The sequence below is a fragment of the Lithobates pipiens genome, unplaced genomic scaffold, assembly GCF_037356315.1.
Source record: "Lithobates pipiens isolate NorthernLeopardFrog02 unplaced genomic scaffold, aLitPip1_a1.2 Scaffold_8, whole genome shotgun sequence".
NCBI classification, from domain to species: domain Eukaryota; kingdom Metazoa; phylum Chordata; class Amphibia; order Anura; family Ranidae; genus Lithobates; species Lithobates pipiens.
In genome coordinates this window covers 348,181,320-348,202,018 of record NW_027507903.1, presented here as the reverse complement: position 1 = coordinate 348,202,018, position 20,699 = coordinate 348,181,320, and the positions used below count along the sequence as shown (strand labels likewise).

At 40.3% G+C, this 20,699-nt stretch overlaps 1 protein-coding gene across 1 annotated transcript in view; it reads right to left on the bottom strand.

The window, feature by feature from the left end:
* The window catches only part of PDLIM4 (PDZ and LIM domain 4), a 262,578-nt gene that overhangs the window by 185,676 nt on the left and 56,203 nt on the right, over nt 1-20,699 (bottom strand). Inside the window, exon 2 of the mRNA XM_077473273.1 lies at nt 13,261-13,412. Within this exon, the coding sequence (XP_077329399.1) occupies nt 13,261-13,412 (152 nt within the window). The remainder of the gene's footprint in view (nt 1-13,260; nt 13,413-20,699) is intronic.

Genomic DNA, 20,699 nt, shown 5'->3' with positions numbered 1-20,699 from the left:
TGAGACATTTTCCAAAGACCACCAGTGTAACGGGACCCTATCATTTTTTACAGCATGTGTCTCTTTTAAAGCATTATTATTATGCTTTATTTATTAAGATTAAAGTGGATGTAAACCCTCTTCTATACCCAGTGAAGTGAACAGCCTCAGATGATATACAGGGATGGAACAAATATCCCTACATAAGTTTTATATGTATATCTGCTGTCTTCAATTTGCTATATTCTTTAGATTTATTTTTACTTCTTCATTCTGCAGTAGGAGTGGTGTCTGGGCTTACACCGTGTGACAGCTGATTGGAAGAAAGGCAAACCCCTCTCCACATAGGCAGAAGAATGAAGATACTCGCAGAGCTGTGCTGTGACAAGCTAAGCTCTCTGCTAATCTATTTATAGCAATCACACTGACACAAATCTCAGGCTTCTTTTATCTCCCGTCTGAGAACTTGTCAGAAGTTATCATGCTGATAACAGAGGAATGAAACAGCGGAAAGACACAAGACAGGGTTTTGGAGAGAGATAAGGCAACACTACAGATATATGTGCATGGGCCAAATTTAATAAATCAGGTTTACATTCACTTTAATGTTGTCTTAGACAGCAGAGGAGGCTGTTGTGAAAAGGATGTCAAATACTCTAGGAATGCCAAAATCATAATTCTTTTTTTTAAAACTGTGTATGACTTACAGGTCATGCTAACCACTTCAGCCCAGGAAGACCAGAGCACTTTTTGTGATTCGGCACTGCGTTGCTTTAACTGACAATTGCGCAGTCGTGCGACGCGGCTCCCAAACAAAATTTACGTCCTTTTTTTCCCACAAATAGAGCTTTCTTTTGGTGGCATTTGATTACCACTGCGTTTTTTATTTTTTGCGCTATAAACGAAAAATAGCAACAATTTTGAAAAAAATGCATTATTTTAACTTTTTGCTATAATAAATATCCCAATTTTTTTTTTAAAAAAACATTTTTTTTTCTCAGTTTAGACCAATACGTATTCTTCTAAATATTTTTGGTTAAAAAAAAGTCGCAATAAGTGTTTATTGATTGGTTTGCGCAAAAGTTATAGTGTCTACAAAATAGGGGATAGTTTTATGGCATTTTTATTGATATTTTTTTTTTTACTAGTAATGGTGGTCGATCAGTGATTTTTATCATGACTGTGACATTATGGCGGACACATCGGACAATTTTGACAAATTTTTGGGACCACTGGCATTAATACAGCGATCAATGCTAAAAAATTGCATTGATTACTGTAAAATGTCACTGGCAGTGAAGGGGTCAACCACTGGGTGGCACTGTAGGGGTTAAGTGTGTCCTAGGGAGTGATCTAACTGTGGGGGGAGGGGCTGTGTGTGACACGTCACTGATCAGCCCTTCTGATTACAGGGAGCTGTGATCAGTGACACTCTCACTAGGCAGAACGGGGAGATGCTTGTTTACATTAGCATCTCCCCATTCTTCCTCACTGTGAGACGATCGCGGGTATCCCCGTGGACTGATGTCCACGGGACCCGCGATTGCAGTCACGGAGCTCCCGGCGGGTGCATGTGCCCACAAACCACCTCTTAAAGGGCAATGCATGGGTACATTAATCTGCCTGTACGTGCCCTTCTGCCAACGTATATTGACGTGAGGTGGTTGGGAAGTAGTTAATGTATTGTGAGCTGTAGATTAAATAATTACTAGAAGGGGTTCCATTGGACGTGTACATTTTTTCAAGGGTTGCTTCATGGTAAAAAGGTTTGAGAAAGGCTGTCATATGCAATATGCAGTTCATCAAGGGATTTTCTAAGGAGGCCTTTCCATTACTGCATTGAGGCAATTGGTGTAAAATTTCAAGTAGCTGAATTTGCAGAAAGTTACTGCCAATTCCATACTAGTCTACAGAGTACATCCAGACTTTACAAAACACAAAAGGTTGTATAAACCCAGAAGCTGGAAACAGAACAAGGGTGCACACACTGCTTCAGGCAAAAAATGGACACACACGATCCAAGGTGCTAATCCCCACATATAACCGTAGGTAATATCAAGAAGAGAAGAAAAGATTGATCGCACACTTGAATCCAAAAGATGCTGTAGAAATGTCTTTGTTGTCATGAGCCAGAAAAAATTGCAATGATGATCAGTTGACACATGAAAAGTACCGTGCTTCTGGAATATCCCTGCAATCTCCAGAGAAATCTGTGGAAAGAACTGATGCAATATCCTTAAAGAAATTCTGTTTGATAATTTGTGTACCAACATAATTTCCAAACTGTAAGCTGGGTACTGTAGCTCTGAATCTTAATTATGAAAATGGTCCATTAAGTTTTAGCCCTTGTACACACAGTCGGACATTCCGACAACAAAATCCGTCGGATTTTGTCTGAAACTGGTGTTGCATACACACAGTCGGACAAAGTTGTCGGAAAATCCGATCGTATGTAATGTGATGACGTTATTTCGTTATGACAGGACTACGTTCAGGCTAGTAGCCAATAGCTTTGGTCTAGGAATTTGATCTGAGCATGCGTGGCACTTTGTCCGATCGGAATTCTCTACACACAATCGGACAAAGTCCGATCGGATCATGTTGTCGGAAAATTTTACAGCTCAGCTCTAAAACATTGTCTGTCGGATATTCCGATGGAAACAGTTCGATGGAGCCCACACACAGTCGGATTATCCGACAACGCGGTCTGATCGGACATTTTCCGACAGAATGTCCAACCGTGTGTACAAGGGCTAAGAGGAATTTGAGCAACCAAAGATAAAAACAACTGAAGCCACAATTACATTTTAAACATCCCAAAAAATAACTAGCTCTGTTGGATTGGGTGGAGCTGGAATTTCCATATCAGCTTTTATAGATAATAAGCAACATAGTGGGCAGATGGACCAAAAGTTAGTTCTGGACTTTAGGATCTATTTTCCCCATCCCATTCTGATGTTAAAGCGTACCTAAAGTCCAAAGCTGACTTTAGATCCACCTGCTTATCATGCTGCCTACTATCTGCAAAGTCTGAAAAGAGTAGCCAAATACTTATCTCTTTTCTCAGCCATCCAACCAATACCTTTTCCTCTCAAAGAATTTACATTTAGTGCAGAGGAGATCTGGAATGAGTAGGGAACTTTTTTTTTTTTTTGCAGTAACGTTCTATCTCTCTTCTCTTTTATGCAATAGATTGGATGTATGGCTTTGCATGTAATTGATAGATACTATAAAAAAAAAATTCATTTCTGTTGGAATGCCAAGATGCAAGCCAAACCAAATGCCAAGTGTGCAGCACATCACGATTTTCATGTGGATAAAATTATCTTTATGAAAGCATCCAGGGATAGAATGATTTAATGATTTCCAGTTTCTGTAGTGGTTGACGTTTATTTGTGAGTTATATTTGCCCTCTTTCTCTCCTTTTATTAAATTTGTGCAGCTTTACGATCATTGTGCTATAAAGCTAGCACTGGCAATTTTCAGCACCCTGATGATGGACAAATGACTGGATGGATTTATGTGATAGACTCTCAAAAACTGCACATATTCTCTGCTGCTATGCAGTGTCCCACTCACATGCAGAAATCTGCAGTATTTCAGTATAGCACTGGATAGTAGACATGGGCACCGTCAATAAATTTGTTGCGTTCTGTTCCGATTCATGTTAGAATTAATTCGTACTTCGTATTTCGTGTCCGAAATATAATTTTAATTTGTACGAAATACGAATTGACGTTAGGTTCGTTAACTTGTACGAACGTTCTTTACGATGAATTTAAAGGAAAAAATATATACCTCAATATGACAATATGTCAAAATTTCGTTACTACGGAAACAACACGTGACTTGGTTGACCAATCAGAGATTTTCTTCTGCTGCTGAGGCCTACAGAGCAGGCCCGATCATGTGACTTCCCTTTGTGGGTTAGTTAGTGTAGTGGAGCAGATCACACGATTATTTCTCTGTGCATCTGAGCGAATATCTTTGCAATCCTTAGCTTTTCATTGTTCATTTTAGTTTATATCAGTTGTAGTTTGCAAGTGTATCATCTCTTAGGCTGCTTTCACACTGGGGCGAGAGCAGCGTCGGCGGTAAAGCGCCGCTATTTTTAGCGGCGCTTTACCGTCGTTTTAGCGGCGGTGTGCGGGCGCTAGCGGGGTGGTTTTAACCCCCGCTAGCGGCCGAAAAGGGGTTAAACCCGCCCGCAAAGCGCCGCTGCAGCGGCGCTTTGCCGGCGGTATTGCCGCGGTGTCCCATTGATTTCAATGGGTAGGAGCGGTATAGGAGCGGTGAATACACCGCTCCTTCACCGCTGCAAAGATGCGGCTAGCAGGACTTTTTTCACCGTCCTGCCAGCGCATCGCTCCAGTGTGAAAGCCCTCCGGCTTTCACACTGGAGTTAAAGGGGCCGTTTTTTTTCAGGCGTTACACAGGCGCTATTTTTAGCGCTGTAACGCCTGAATACCGCCCCAGTGTGAAAGCAGCCTTAGCAGCTGAACTGTCGTATGACGTCCACCCAGAACGAGAGCCACACCGCCCCCAGTGGGGCGGGCAGCAAGTGGTTAAAGTCTACTATACTTGCCAACAGTTCCGATTTTCCGGGGACAATCCCGAGTTTTGGACCCTCGTCCTGATCTGAAGCCATCCAGATTAAAATCCTGGGATTTTGCTTTTGTTCTGAGAAATCGGGACTGTTTTTGGCACCACAGCCTGGCTCCAAAAATATGGCCACCGCCGCTGATGTAAGGAGGCACTCCCCTGGGGACACCTGATGTAAGGAGATACTCCATTGGCGATATCTGATCTAAGGAGGAACTCCACTGGCGACACGTGTTCTAAGGAGGTATTCTGCTGGGGACATCTGATCTAAGGAGGCACTGCTGGGACATGTGATGTAAGGAGGCACTCCACTGGGGACACTTGATGTAAGGAGGCACTCCGCTGGGGACACTTGATGTAAGGAGGCACTCCGCTGGGGACACTTGATGTAAGGAGGCACTCCGCTGGGGACACCTAATGTAAGGAGGCCCTCCACTGGGGATACCTAATCTAAGGAGGCACTCCACTGGGGACACCGGATCTAAGGAAGCACTCCACTAGGGACACCGGATATAAGGAAGCACTCCACTGGGGACACCTGATTTAAGGAGGCACTCCGCTGGGGACACCTGATGTAAGGAAGGACTCCGCTGGGGACAACTGATATAAGAAGGGACTCTGCTGGGGACACCTTATGGCATCTGGTGGCAGGCGACGTGGCAAATGACACGTTCAGGGATCCCACTGATTAGGCATTATGGTGAGTTGAACTATTTCATTTTATATTGCAATGTAATAATAGAAATGATGTGCTTCAATCATCCTGACACCATAACAACCATGACTGAAGTGCTAACACCAGATGTTTGGTAAACTTTCTGGAATACACATATTGCTATTGTGGTGTAGGATCTGGACCTGCTGTCCCTCCATCAATCTTTCTTTCCTTCTTTCTCTTTCCTTCCCTCCCTATTTCTTTCTTTCTCTCTCCCTTTCTCCCTCCATCCCTCGTTCATCTCAGACTCTAACCACACCCCCTTTGAGTCACACCCCATTTAAGCCATGTCCAATTTCCTGTTTAAACCATGCCCATTTTTCGCCGCGGTGCACTCCACATGCCACATTTTTCTTTCCTCCCTGCGTCCCGACTTCAAGCGCATGCCCCACCCCCTAATTATAGCAAGAATCCACCTACAGACAAAAAAGTGTCCCTATACATTTTTTTGCAATGTTGGCAACTATGGTGTACATTAACTGCACTTATGTAAATATGAAGTTATATTGCATGCAATCTAAAGAATCAATTTATTCCTCTGTTTGTAATTACATTTTTGCTGTTTTGTTTTTTTTACTCAAAAAATACTAGCAGGTATTTTAGTTTTTCAAGTTGGTTAAAAGAACCCTGATCATAACTTGCTAAGAATGCATGATCTGTTGGGTAAAAAGAAGGAAGAACAATCAGCAGCACACTTTTAATAGCAGAATCTTGGCTGTGTTAATTGAAACAAAGTGAAAATAAAATCTAGGAAATCAGCCAGGAAAATTTGATCTTGTGAGTATCAAACAGAGTTCACTTCATAATGTGAAATGCAGATAATCCCCAATTTATTCTCTGTAGCTCTTAACTTGAGCTTTGCACAAGTCAGACTACCTTACTATGCACATGCCACTGGCTCGACATTAGGAAGACACCGCATTGGTGGTGCATGTACAGTAGGGGCAATGTCAAACTTTACCTGCCAATGTCTACTCTGCGTTCTGTGTCTACTCCATGGGGCTTCAGGAGAGAGGTGAGAATAAGTAGAGGGCCAAAGAAACATTCTATGTCTGAGAATCTGTTTTTGGTGTCTGCCTTAAGAAAAAAAAATTATTCAAATTTTCTCCTATTCTAGAAATTATTGAAGAAAAGCTATGACTGGTTCAGTTTACCAGGTATTTTGATGTAGATGAAAGTGATACAAAATGTTACATTGTAAATCTGATTGATGTCCTTATGAAAGTGCTGAGACACACCTCAAACAGTATGACACATTAAAGGTACTGAATTACAGCACGCTTCAGATGCTTTCATCATGTTAGCAGCAGCTTTAATAAACATTTTATAGAAGTGTGCTGGGACAGGACCACTTTTACAATTGTCCTAGAAGCCCTTAAACTCAGGATATTCTAATATATAAATATTAACTTTAATAGACATGAAAGTATAATATATATGTAAAGCACTGCGTCAGCACTATAGAAGTACCTGTAATAAATAAATAAAGAAACTTCAAATTGAAGACTACTCATCATAGTTATTGGGCCAACAATTTTTCTTGCTGTTAGGTGGGGATGTGCCAGAAATGAGACTTTAGAAATTATGTTGATATATACATATATTTAGATTACAGTACCTTGGGTCAACCTTTTCGTACTAATTACCCCTTTTGTTTGTAATAGGTACTGAGGCATAAACAGATCTAAAAAAAAAAAATTGATTCCCTGGGGTTTTTCTAATTTATAAATATACTTATTCGGAGGAAAATGAATATTAGGAAGTTGTTAGCAAAATGGGTTAGGGGTAATCCGTGGATTATTTATTGTCCTAATGATTGTATATATTTGGCTGAAATTGGCTGAAGGAACTATGGGCTGCTAACCTTTCAATATCAAGCAAGAAAGCAGCCTGACAGGATCTGTTTGAGAAGAACATTCTGGAGGTAATGACCAGTGGACACTCAGTGATGAAGATGGATCATTAGAAAACACATACGCCTTCCAGTATTTGGGAGAAGAGATGAGGAGGAGTCTGGTCCTAAGTAAGAGAGGGAGCTGGTCCCTTCAGTAGTGCATCCCAGAAAAAGTTGTTATATTATAACTAACAGAATCTATTTTCTGTTCTTTCTCTGTACTGTAACAATTCTGTAACTTGAAAGCCCTTTTCGGGAATAGAAAGTACCCCCCTCAAACTGCTCCCACCCCCCCCTCTAACTGATCACTATATATATATATATATATATATATATATATATATATATATATATATATATATATATATATATATATATAACATAAAGAAAGCTAGTTAAATGCCCTTTTCAACTTAACTTAAGCCACAATTACATGACATCTCTGGCCCAAGTTGTCACCTAGTTTGGTCACTATGTTGCCTTGGGGAACGGGACTTTTCAGGGGGCCTGAGACATTGGCTTTATATGTTGCATGCGACTTTGCGCTAATAAAGGTATAAGTTATTTGCATTGTAATGCCCATGATGGCTCATCTTTTGTGCTATGGGTAACTCAGCATCGTTTACTAGTGTGACTAAAAGCACCCACCAGTCACCTAGCTCAAACACTATTAGGATTGCCTACATTTCTTCTTTTCCATTTCCTTCCTAGAAGGGTCCTTCTTTGGTCACTGCCTATGAAAGGTGGACACTTTCTATTGGTTGGCCTCCAGTGGGGTCTTTCAGGGAATTAGTAGACCAGACTGTGTGGACTGCACGGAGGAAACCAGAAACCCATGTACGTGAATAATAATGGTGTTTATTTACATAGGTGACAAGTAACTGAATATAACAGTGCACAACCAACCCCAAACCCACAAACAACAATGGTACATACAAATAAATAAGAAATACCGGAATCCAGGCTGAGGTGATACACAGGGGGGTCAGCAGATGGGTAAGGATGGGAAACCAACAGGACAGGGAGAGGACGGATTGATGGGCTGCAGAGCAGGAATCCAAGGCAAACAGGAGACAGGTAGGACAGGTCCAGGATGGGCTCGGGATAGGGATTGGGATCGGGAGAGATCAGGTCGGGTCAGATGCAGGTTCAAGGTCAGAATACAGGCAACAAGGTCAGGGCACAGGGAGAGAGATACCAAGGCAAGCATGTGAGGGCTTGCTAGGTATTTATGAGACTGCAGTAATTGTCCTCATGTAACACCTGAGTGCAGGAAGTGTTGTCTGCTCCATACTGCCCAGATCCATCTGTTGGTGGATGCCAGTAGTGCGGCCCATTGATGACATAACACCAGCAGGGAAAGCCCCCCCGATAGTTACAAACTGCCAGGAGACACCTGCTGGTGGAACTCAGTACTGCACGCCAAGGGTCCTTGTAGGAAAGAGAAGAGTATGACATTGTGACATGGGCAGGGAATCAGTGGTCAAAGGGGTAACACTTTAGCACTGGCAGTCTTCTGCACCAAAACCAGCAGCAGTGAGGAACTTGGACTGGGGACTTAGGTGAGTATATGTTCCTTCACTAGGTAAAGGGAAAAAATAGGAGGATGGATTAGAGAGGGGTGAATAGAAGTATGGCTAAAAGTAGGTGGGGCTTTAAGTAACTACCCCTCCTAAAATGGAAGTGAATTAATACTAACTTCCAATTCATCAAAGAGGGACTATTAACTGCATGCTAAAAAGAACAAACCAAATATACGGTAACTTCATAAACTTTGTAACAATGCCTTCCAGTTGTTTCATTCTCTGTCACAGCAGCTGAGACACAAATGACTGCAGACTGTGTCATATTCACCACCCCAACCACACAACTGTACTGTTATATTTGGAAAAAAATTTGCATGCACTGTTAAACAAGGACAAAAAATTAGAACATTTTATAATTATTTTGCAAAATATTTGTAAATTTTTTCACATTTAAATATTCCATTTCTGAATTTGCTCTGATTTCTAAAGGATACCTGTATATTTTTACTCCCATGAAGACTTATATACACCTGTACATGTGCAGAAGAACTGCACAGCCAGGAGGGTTTATAGCAGCAAATGTGTGGCCAACAACATGCTGCGCAGCTAAGATCTGACAGGAGCTAGCAGAGATGAGTATAGCCTTTGAGTAGGGGGTGCATTTAAAAGTCACACTCTGACTATTCTTTTTTTTTTGTTTTGGCCCACTTTCCCTTTAGATTCTTGTTGTTTTTAATTACCAGCCTTCAGGGGGAAAAAACACAATTTTTTTGGCTACCAAGGTCTTCAGTCTCCAAAACCAGGAGGCAGAATTCAAGATCACTTCCTTCAGACAGCATACAATTGGATAACCTATCCTCTGCTGATTGGCAGGGAGATGATAACACTCCTCATTAGTGTGCTAAAGGATGAAGCGTCACAGAGTGACAACATTACAGTAAAATAGACTGCAGGGTTTTTAGTGTTGACCATCATTCAGTATTCTGTATAAACCAGCAGGTGCGGAAATGGTGAGGATGATTTATTAAAAGCAAATAGGCAGTTCACTTTGGAAAGGAATTTTCCTCAGTGCTTATTAAATGTGGTGATATGTTACTTTGGCAAAAATACGCAATGAGATGCAAAGAAAATAATAAAAAAAAAAACACCAAAAAAATGCATTTTCTTTGAACATGCCTGGATGATGGAAGTCAGTAGAGCTTCACTAAGCTTCACTAAGCTCTGGGGATAATTACTTTGCAAAGTGCAAGTGCAACTGCAACATCCTTGTAGTAGATCATCTACTTTGTGTACTAGGCTTATCTGCAGTGTGCAACTTTTTAGCTATGAAGGTTGTAGGACCATACAGATATTTTACACAGAAGCTTAAACATCAATAGTTCTGTCATTGAAACTGAAGTTCTATTAAAATCCTTTCTGTACATCCCCAAAAGGCCTAAATTGCCTCTCCTTTCTAACGTTCCTTTTTATATAGCACAGTACACACATTCCACTCATTTTATGAGCAGACAGCTGAGTACACATATAAGAAAATTTATATACTAGAATTACGATACTGATGGAGCTATGGGGGCACTGAAACCCAATACAAATCTCTTATATTTAATAAAAGCGTCTCTCTTTGTATTGCCATCCAGATTACATCTGACAGTGAAAACATTTTTGCATGCACTGTTGAAATTCTGTATGTCATTCTCATGTGAAAATACAAATATAGCAATAAAAATTATAATGACAAGTCTGAGAACAAATATCTAGAGTCTGGGCACATTATACGCCTTTATACACCTATAAAACTAGCTTGTATAAAATATCCAAATGGTAGTGTAAACATTAATTACTCTATATGTTTTAAAATAAATTCCTTGATTTTTTTTATGGCTTTTTCAACCCCCAAATGCCTGAAAAAATCACTACTTTCTCACTGTCTTATAGGTTTTGTAAATTACTGTATCTGAAATTGGGGGATGAACAGAGAAATATGCTTACAAAGTCGTGCATAGACTAACCATTCTGGACATTTTTAACACTATAAAACATAATGTCAAAGCAAAGTTTTTTCATTACTTTATGTAGAGGCAATGTTAGTTGGAAATCCTGCAACTCCATAAAAATTTTCTGAATACAAACACCTTCCTAAAAATGCTTCTTTAAAGCATTATACATGCATTATTCTTATTACAGTGTGTTATATGCTTGTTTTTTGTCCTTTAAAAAGGAATTGATGCATATTCTTTGTCATGTTGAGTTTTAAATATGCCGATTCATTTTTACTGGGCCCTCAATGCCAAAACTATGGGCCAAAAGCGCACAGTACCTTCCTTATTTTTTTGGCTAATAGATCTAGCCCCTAGTTTATGTCTTTGTATTATTATCTATTGGAATAAAAACTCACCTAAAATTGTGCATTTGAAAGTTTATACAACATATTCCAAGTATCATGTATTTAAAAGTCAAAGCCCTTGTACACACGGTCGGAGATTCCGACAACCAAATCCGTCGGAGTAATTCCGACGGATTAATTCCGGAAGAGGTCCAGAAGTGATGTTGCATACACACAGTCGGACAAAGTTGTCTGAAAATCCGATTGTACATAACATGATGACGTTATTTTGTTATGACGGGACTACGTTCAGGCTAGTAGCCAATAGCTTTGGTCTAGGAATTTGATCTGAGCATGCGTGGCACTTTGTCAGTCGGAGTAGGCTACACATGATCGGAGTATGTCCGATCGGAGCATTTTGTCTGAAAATTTTACCGGCAAGTTGGAAAAGTTGGTCCGTCGGATATTCCGACGGAAACAGTCTGATGCAGACCACACACAGTCGGATTATCCGACAAAACGGTCTGATAGGACACATTCCGTCGGAATCTCTGACCGTGTGTACAAGGGCAAACATATGTTTGTGAGACATACATTTGTGAATCACTGGTATTGGAAATAGTGTGAAACAATTATACAATCTGTGTGGACCAGCTCCAAAACGCTGCTAGAAACCATTTTTTTCTATCACATCATACCAGAACTGGAAGGTGTTGAATACAGTTCAGTTGGATAAAAGTAAAATCATCCACTTCATACTGCATCACACAGGCAATAGAAATGCATTGTGAGATACTGTATGACCTCCTGAATGATGCAATTAAGTAATAAACTTGTAATCCATGGTGGCCAAAATAAATAGCATATATGGCTTAGTTCACATAAGGTTCTCATCAACTATTTTCTTAGAGTGTGCTGATGCCTGAGAAATTCAAGCGTACGCATTCTCTTAGCACAGTATGGCTTATGCCAATGTATAAATAAATCAGAAATCTGTCTTCATTTGCCATTAACAGGTATAATCTGCAAATAGCAGTGCAGCAGCAGTTCTGGGAAATCAGAAATTAATGGGAAATGTTACAGCTATCTCCACAATATGAAGTGAAGAGAAATCTTCCAGTAGGGACACCTGTTGCTGTGACAAGTGTCTAATACCGCGTACACACGATTGGAATTCCGGCCAGAAAAAGACCGATGAGAGCTTTTCATCGGAAAATGCGACTTTGTGTATGCTCCATCGGAATTTATCTGTCCGAATTTCTGCCAGCCAAAAATGTATAGCATGTTCTCAATTTTCCCGACAGAAAAACTTTCTATCGGTAATTCCGATCGTGCGTATGCAATTCCGACACACCAAAAATCACGCATGTTCAGATTCAACTACGAGACAGAAGCTATTGGCTACTAGCTAGTGAACTTCCTTTTTCTAGTCCCGTCTTACGTGTTGTACGTCACCGCATTATAAACGTTTGGAATTTGATGTGACCATGTGTAGGCAAGAAAGCTTGAGCCGAATTCCATCGGGAAAACCATCAGAGCTTTTTCCGACGAGAATTCTGACCGTGTGTACGCAGCATAAGAGAGGGGTTCCCCTCATGCTGGAGAAAATTTCTTCTCGCTTCCTGTTGTGTCTTCAGAAGTGAAAAGAAATCTCACTAATAAACTGACAGGGGATTTAACAATACCTTATACCATTCAAAACCTAAAATCAAGTTTTGGCTTTAGCTACACTTAAAAAAGCATTTACTTACTGTTAAAAAAAAACATACAACACAAGCGGGGACATCAACAGGCCAAGGTTAAAGCTGGTCATAGACTGCTCAAATTTCAGCCAGTTCCTGGTAAACTGGATGGAATTCGCTTAGTGGGTGCCCCTCTTGGACCCTTCCCACCCAGCATTCTATGACTGAAAATTGAAGGAGCTGAGCAGTTAATTGTTGACTATAAAAATCAAATAATGTATGGCCATATTTACTCTTACAATCAAAGGTAAAGGCACACTGCTAAAGAGCAATTAGCAGGATGTGGTATCACCAAAGCTGCCTCAGGCATCATGAAGGATTATAAAGGTCCTAGACATAGTGCATTTGAGTAATTATCTGTTTTCGGTAATAATCTAAGGAGACAGGTTTTATTCCTGGTCACCTGTCTAATAGCACAAAGGGCACAAATATTTCCTTTCCTCTTTAGAAAAAACACTGCAAAAAAAATATATACAAACCTGTTCAGGGAAAGCATCAGATGGCTGGAACAGGTCTTAATCTTGTTCTGTGCTTGGAGATGAGTCATGTTTTCTGTGCTTTCCCCATTGATTTCCAAAATAACATCTCCAGGGCATAGGTTAGCCAGAGCAGCCTTGCTTCCGGGATTAATCTGCACAGGAAGAGGAACAATAGCAATATGGTGTTAATGCTATACACACTCTAGAGCACAAAAAAACGCATTGTTTTAGGCAAATAATGGATGTACCAGTACAATCTGTTCTTGCCTGATACATTTGTATACACTTGGCTTTTAAACTCCAATATTTTGTACTGTGACATTAAGAATGGCAATAGCCATTAATGGAGATTACTCCATTTACACTGTTTGGCATGGAAGAGGCAATCAATTGATTTTGCTCTCTAGATCTCTCTCTCTTCAGATGAAACCGAACCACCTATAGCCAGCTTAATATTGGATCATTTATCAGTCTAAAGACATTCATTATATGCTTTACATTTAGGGTTAATGGACACTGGACGCTCCCTAGGTGCCTTTCCCCTGGCAGCAGGAAAATGCTGGACGCTGGTAAGCGTGTGTACTGCATTTATCTGCGTTTACACACATTTAACAGCATCAAGCGCTTGTGTATTAATTCATTTCATTGGCCAGAATAAAAAGATTATTCTGGCCAGGCATAAAAATGAATTAGTGTTCAAGCATCTAGCATTTTTCTGGTAAAACTTTCCTCTCCTGAACGTGATTTTCCTGCATTTACTGCCACTTAACTCTGCTGCTCCTAAACTCTGGTAAAAGCCTATGTGCGCATGGACAGCCTTTTATTGAGTTATGTTCACAGTCTTTGGCAGGATATGCCAAAATTTCCAAAACCGTGAGTTTAGGAGCAGCAGTGTGCATGAGGCCCTAGCCACAACAAGAAAAAAAATATATAAATTCCAAGAATGTTTATCTTGCAGATCTGAAGTAACAGCATTAAAAAAATAAGTGAAAGTAGAAGAAAGTAGGAGAAAGAACAAAGGGAATGGAGCGCCAGCTAAGTGTAGTATCCCGGTTAAAAGTTTTAATAACAATGTATAAAAAAACACTCACAAGAGATATAGGATTCAAAGACTCATCTAGTGCAGAGTCTATAGGTGTAGGTTTCTCCTTGATCTGATCTGCAGGACCCCTGTGGTATGTTCTGACTGCTAGAGGCCCGTAGAAGGAGCTAGATGCTTCAAGCGCATAGCTTTGTGCCTTTGCTTCTCGTCTGGTCCTCCATCCTTCTGGTGACGTCACTTCCGTTGTACGTCCCATGCTGGTTAGCATGGCTTTCTGGGGCTCCTCCAGGCTCCCGAACCTATAGAATCTGCACCAGATGACTCTTTTTATCTTATATCTCTTGTAAGTGTATTTTATCCATTGTTTTTAAAACTTTTAACCGGGATAGTACACTTAGCTGGCTCTTCCTTCCCTTTGTTCTTTCTCCCGCTGAATCGCACAGAGCCGGTCACAAATCTGAGGATAGCATCCGCAGGTGGCCCCGAGCCTCCCCTTTTACTATATCTCTACCTTTTCAGATCAGAGACAATCTTGGAATACCCTTAATCCTTTTTATTGGTCTAATAGTCATTTTATTTCTGGCTGGACTATATAATCCCGGTACGCCAGATTATTTTCCCTTTAAAATAGAGGAAAGTAGCTGCAGCAGTCCATAGTGATCAAAGAACAAACTTCAGATCTCTTATACCATTAGAATATCCCCCTTAAAGAAAAAGGAAAACAGCCTACAAAAGGTGGAAGAATTAATGAAAAGCAGGTATCTGGCAAATATTCAATGATATTTATCACTGCAAAAATAAGTGGATATGTTCATATATTGCTCAAGCAAAAGGAATTACAGAGATATGCTGCTGAAATATTTAAAAAATGAACTTTCAAAGCTCAAGGGAAATAGCCATAAAATTATTACTTTAATCCCATGAAGAAAAAAAAAAGTAAAAATACCAATATAGACATACCCCACTTTTAAGTACACAATAGGGTTTATTTACTAAAGCTGGTAAGCAAAATCAAACTCACGTCTGCATAGAAAACGAATGAGCTTCCAGGTTTTATTACCAAATCTTAATTGAACAATCTGGGGTAAGAAGCTCATTGGTTTCTATGCAGAAGTGTGCCTGATTTTGCACTTTCCAGCTTTAGTAAATAACCCCCATTGTGTACTTAAAAGTGGGGTATGCTTGTACTTCAGGTGCTGATTGCCACGTTAGTAGCTCTACAATTTGGCCTCATGCATGTACTCTTATAAAAATGCCAGTGGGGTGCCATTTGTAACAAGAAACTGAAAACAAATGTTCTAAGGAACAGCCATCACAGATGCACAATTCAAGTTCATTCATTATAAAGACTATTGATGTGTGCCCATTCATTAAACAATAACATTTATTATTATCATGTATTGGCCTGCAGGGGCAGCACACACATTGTAGGCACAGTAACTACTGAAAGTTTTCTTTTGTATAGCAATGTGACCAAATTCACATTGACTTGCCCTAACTAAATGGAAATATAACTGCTCTAGTCTGGCACTAGAAAAAATTATGTATGCCCTTGTCTCGTCTATCATTTTTGCATGAACAGGGGCAATGAAAAGGTATGGGTATGCCTTTTTCATAAGTCAACCTTCTACCCACCATCTTGAAACACTAGAAAGGTTAGGAACAATTGGCATGAGGTCAGTAAACTTGCACAATTCCAAAAATGTGTATGTGGTATGAGTTTGCCGTTACTTCCAGTTGTTAATTTGGAGGAAGTGGACGTCAGTGGCTACAGAGTGAGGTCATCTCATTCTTGGTAGTCTTATGTGGGATAAAACTAACCTGTTTTTGCACAACATAACGAATGCTACATCAGGTTCACAGAATTCTGTAATGAGCATAGGGCGTATCGATAAAACAGCTCACACACTTAACCATAAAGCATATACAATTCTCTGTTTTTCTCTGTAAATAAACTGTTTGCCTGTGCTTTGGACCCCTTTACACATTAAGGGCTCCCACAATTTGCACCTGTACACTGTTGTCAGGAACCCACAATGTGAGCAATATGGATGCACCATTAAAGGGAATTTAGACATTTAAAAAGTTGGTGCCATCTTTCTGAAATGAAAAGAAGATGAAAGCATTGTCAGGGGGAGTACTATGATTTCCGTTTGAGGTAATAAATACCTTGGGTTACTTACACATTACTCAAAGTGCTTCTAAAGGGAAAACATTTTTTTACTTTAATGCATGCCCTGCATTAAGGTAAATAAAAAACGTTACCAGTATTTGTTTTGCCCTGTCGCTCCCTAAATACTTACATGAGTCCTTACACAATTCAGCAGTGTGCCTGTCTATAGCAGCTCTCACCTTTCTTACAGGAAAGAGAGGAAGCAGCCGGAGCCAATGGGAGCTAAAAATGCATTTACTCTGAAGACTTTCCAGACAGATTCTGCTGGAGCAACACAACTCTGCCCATTGAAATCAATGAATTTATGCTCTATAATCCAGGGTCATTGAGTTTAAATTCACAGACATCTAGTCACTAAGATTTTCTTCCAGCAGAGGTCCTAATGACATGTTTGTGCGATGATTCAGATCATTCACATAACAGCCCCCCCTCCCCTTTACATCACTGGCTCCTTTTTATGGCTAGAGTCACACAATTGTGGGTGAGGTTCCCACACCCACAGCCAAAACACGCTGCTTTTTAGCAGATGTGCGGGAGGCAGACATGCATTTCTAATGGCATCCCCATGCTTATGAAAATCAAGGAGGGACAAAGAGAAAGACACCTAGGCTTCTGAGTGGTGGGGCCACGGTTGTCACTTGGATCGGGCATGGACTGCAGTCTGCCATTAAGTGGTGCCTGTCCTAATCCATCTAGATCTGCAATCACATCCATAGCCAAATTATTTTTTTTAGTTTTGGATAGAGTGCAGAAGGATGAAAACTCCTTTCAAGTTCTGCTGCCAAAGGAGGTTCCGGTTTTGGCTATGGGACAGGAAGTGTACAAAAATCTCCCCAATGGGACACAGATAGCAAAAAAATTACGGGGTTTTAACTCTTCCTTTATCAAAAAAAGTTTTGACTTTAGGTCTACTTTAAATTAAGCAGGGAAATGTTAGAACTTCTATCAGTATTGTATTGTTGTCTCGGTTGCCAATTTTCCCTCACTTTTTGCGTGGCCAAAAGTTGTCCGTTTGTAACTCCCTTCACTTCACCAATCAACCCCATCCTTCGGATATCCCTTCTTTTGTGGGCCCCCTTGTGTGCTCCTCTGGACCCCTTTGTGCTCCTCTGGTCCCTCTCTGTGCTCCTCTGCCCCACTCCTTCGGTCCCCCTCTGTGCTCACTAAGTCCGTCTCTGTGCTCGTCTGCCCCACTCCTTCAGTCCCCCTCTATGCTCATTCAGTACCTTTCTGTGCTACTCTGGCCCCCCTGTACTTCTCTGCCCCCCCCCCCTATACCAGATCTGTCAGGATGGAGAGCTGAGGAAGGAGCCAGTAAACATGTAATTTACTGGCCCCTTCCTTTTCTGAATGAGCAATAAAAAAATAAATGACACTGTCTATTGCTTTACTGACACCATCCACTGGCCCCCAAAAAGCATTTTGAAAACACAGACTATCAACTGTCATACATTCTGCATACACTTCTTCTACACATGCACCCACTTCTATACACTCCACACACCTCTCCTGCACATACCGTACTACCCACCTCTATATACTCCGCACTCCTCTCCTGCACATACTACCCATCTCCATACACTGACTCTGCACTCCTTTCCTGCACAAACTACCCACTACAGTACACTCTACACTGTACATTTCCAATTTAACATTATCACATTCTGCACAATGTAACTCATCTCAAACTCTAACCCCATCTTCTTTAAGCCACTCAATATTTAGAGTAATTTAAATCGCACCCACTTTTCACTATGGCACGATTTGCGCCCTGCATTATTATTTTGTCGGTACCTAGGGCCCACTTTTGATTTCATGATACGCTCCTGATTAGAGGTACATTTATCTTTGTATTTGCTATAGGATTAACTGATGTATGTGGAAGCTGCTGGTCAGAGGCATATTTTACATAGAGAGAGCTTCTTCCCAATAGGGTGTGGAATTTATAAAACAAACAAAATGCTTGCAGTAAATCTTCATCACATTGTTCCTTTTCTCCTCTGCCTTCTTTGTGCCTGGATGGTAAATTCATAAAGACATTCTCAAGGCTGGAAAAATCCTTCCATATACAGCCATGTGGAGAATAATCTATGCTATAGGCTGCTGAAGTCATGGCATTTGTGACAATACCAGATTCATAATCTCCCTGTTTACTTTGTTACTCTTATCACATTTGTTGAGTAATGACTCAGTGATGTCTAACAGGCGGCGTTTATTTTTGGTGAAATGGGGCAAGGAGGTGGATTACTTCCTCTTGGGGCGTTTGGCTGAAACATCTGTGGATGGGTGGATAGCACAAGTTTATCCAAGAGCCCTTGAGATTGTAATGAATTTTTCTTCACTGACAAACCATAACTAGATCCTTGGTCAAATATAATACACTAGCACATTAGGCTATATATATATATATATATATATATATATATATATATATATATATATATATATATATATACACATATACATACATACATACATACATACATACATACACACACCTATATATATATATATATAATGTCTTTTTTTTTTTTATTATTTATTTAGTTTAATCATGTCAGGACTATTCATCCTAGCCACAACACTAGACCTATCAGTCCTAAGCCTTGATTTACCATAACTTTAAAGCGTTTGCCCCAACACTTCATATTCCTGTGAATTCTTCCTGTCAGATTGTATCTGCCTTCCCATATGGGATGTACGAACACACACATACATAATATATATATATATATATATATATATATATATATATATATATATATATATATTAATTAAAAAGGGAGGAAAGAAAAGAGGGGGTGTGTAAAGCTGCTTACCCAAGTCTGGGTGTGCACAGGGCATCACCAGTAGGGCCTCCTGAGGTGACTGGGGGAGATTAATAAGTCAAGGGGCTGGAGTCTGGGTGAAATGAGGTACATAAAGTACATGAGCCAAAAAATTAGGTAACAGCCCAGTGAGATGGTGACTAAGTGAGTGAATGAAATTAAGTGGTACAAATTGGTGGAAGGTTGCCAAAAAGGTGAAATTTGTGGTGCAGTTAGTGGATAATTAGTGAAAAGTACAAACCAAACAACCCCTGAATTAATGTGGAAAAGACAACAAACATGTACACCACTATAGAAAATGAGGGGAGATTGCGTGAACAGGGATGAAAGAAAGGGGGGAAAAGGAAGAGGAAGGGGGGGGGGGGGGGTAAAGGGAAAGAAAAAGAAGAAAGGAGGGGGGAATGGGGGATAATAAGGGGAAAGAAAGGGAGGAAAAAATGGAAGGGGGGAGCACTGAACATGACCAAGTCACCTATGATTTTAATTTACTACTGACTTTCTTTTTTCATGTATTATGTATCAATAAACGTTTCCAAATTTTAGATGATTGTCTATATACTTCATTGTATCCCTTTCTGCATTATACCGAGATAGTTCACTTGCTTACCTCCCTTCCCTTGGTTAGTCCTGGCAGGGGACCAGGCTCCCTAATCCAGACTCTGTCACAATTAAACCCTAGCATTAACTACACCACAACAATTAACTATGTGTAAAAAAAAACTTTGTCAAGGCAATGGCAGTGATCAGTAACTTACTGTTACATAAATACATAGTTCAACCTTAAAAACTAAACTAAAAAATATCGTACAATCCAATATGCCCAGTTTTATACCCACAGTTGAACCAGAGGAAGGCAAAAAAACCCATGCTCAAATTTGCTACAGGGGAAAAAAATTCCTTCCTGATCCCCCGAGAGGCAATCGGATTTTCCCTGGATCAACTTTACCTATAAATGTTAGGTATTAACAGCTGTAGTAACAGCAATGCAAATCGGCTCTTGCCTGAGGTTACTATAGGCCCAAAATACAGGGCTCTTGTGGGAAGCAAATATTGATGCAGTTGGCAACACTTTCTCTTAAGATATCTAATCAAATTCATCACACTTCTGACCTTCTGATATGTGTCACCTGCAATGAGGTCATGAACCACCATTGGAGCCAAAAGACTTTTAGGGATGGCAATTTTTCACAGTTAAATCAGTCCTGTTACATACAAGGTACATCCAGGGGTGGACTGACAACTCATGGAGCCCCTGGGCAATAGGAGATTAGGGGGGCCCCTGGGCAATAGGAGATTATGGGCACCCAGGCAATCAGAGATTATGGCGCCACACAGTATACACACACAGTATATAATCACACAGTATAGACATACATGTACACACAGTATACACAGA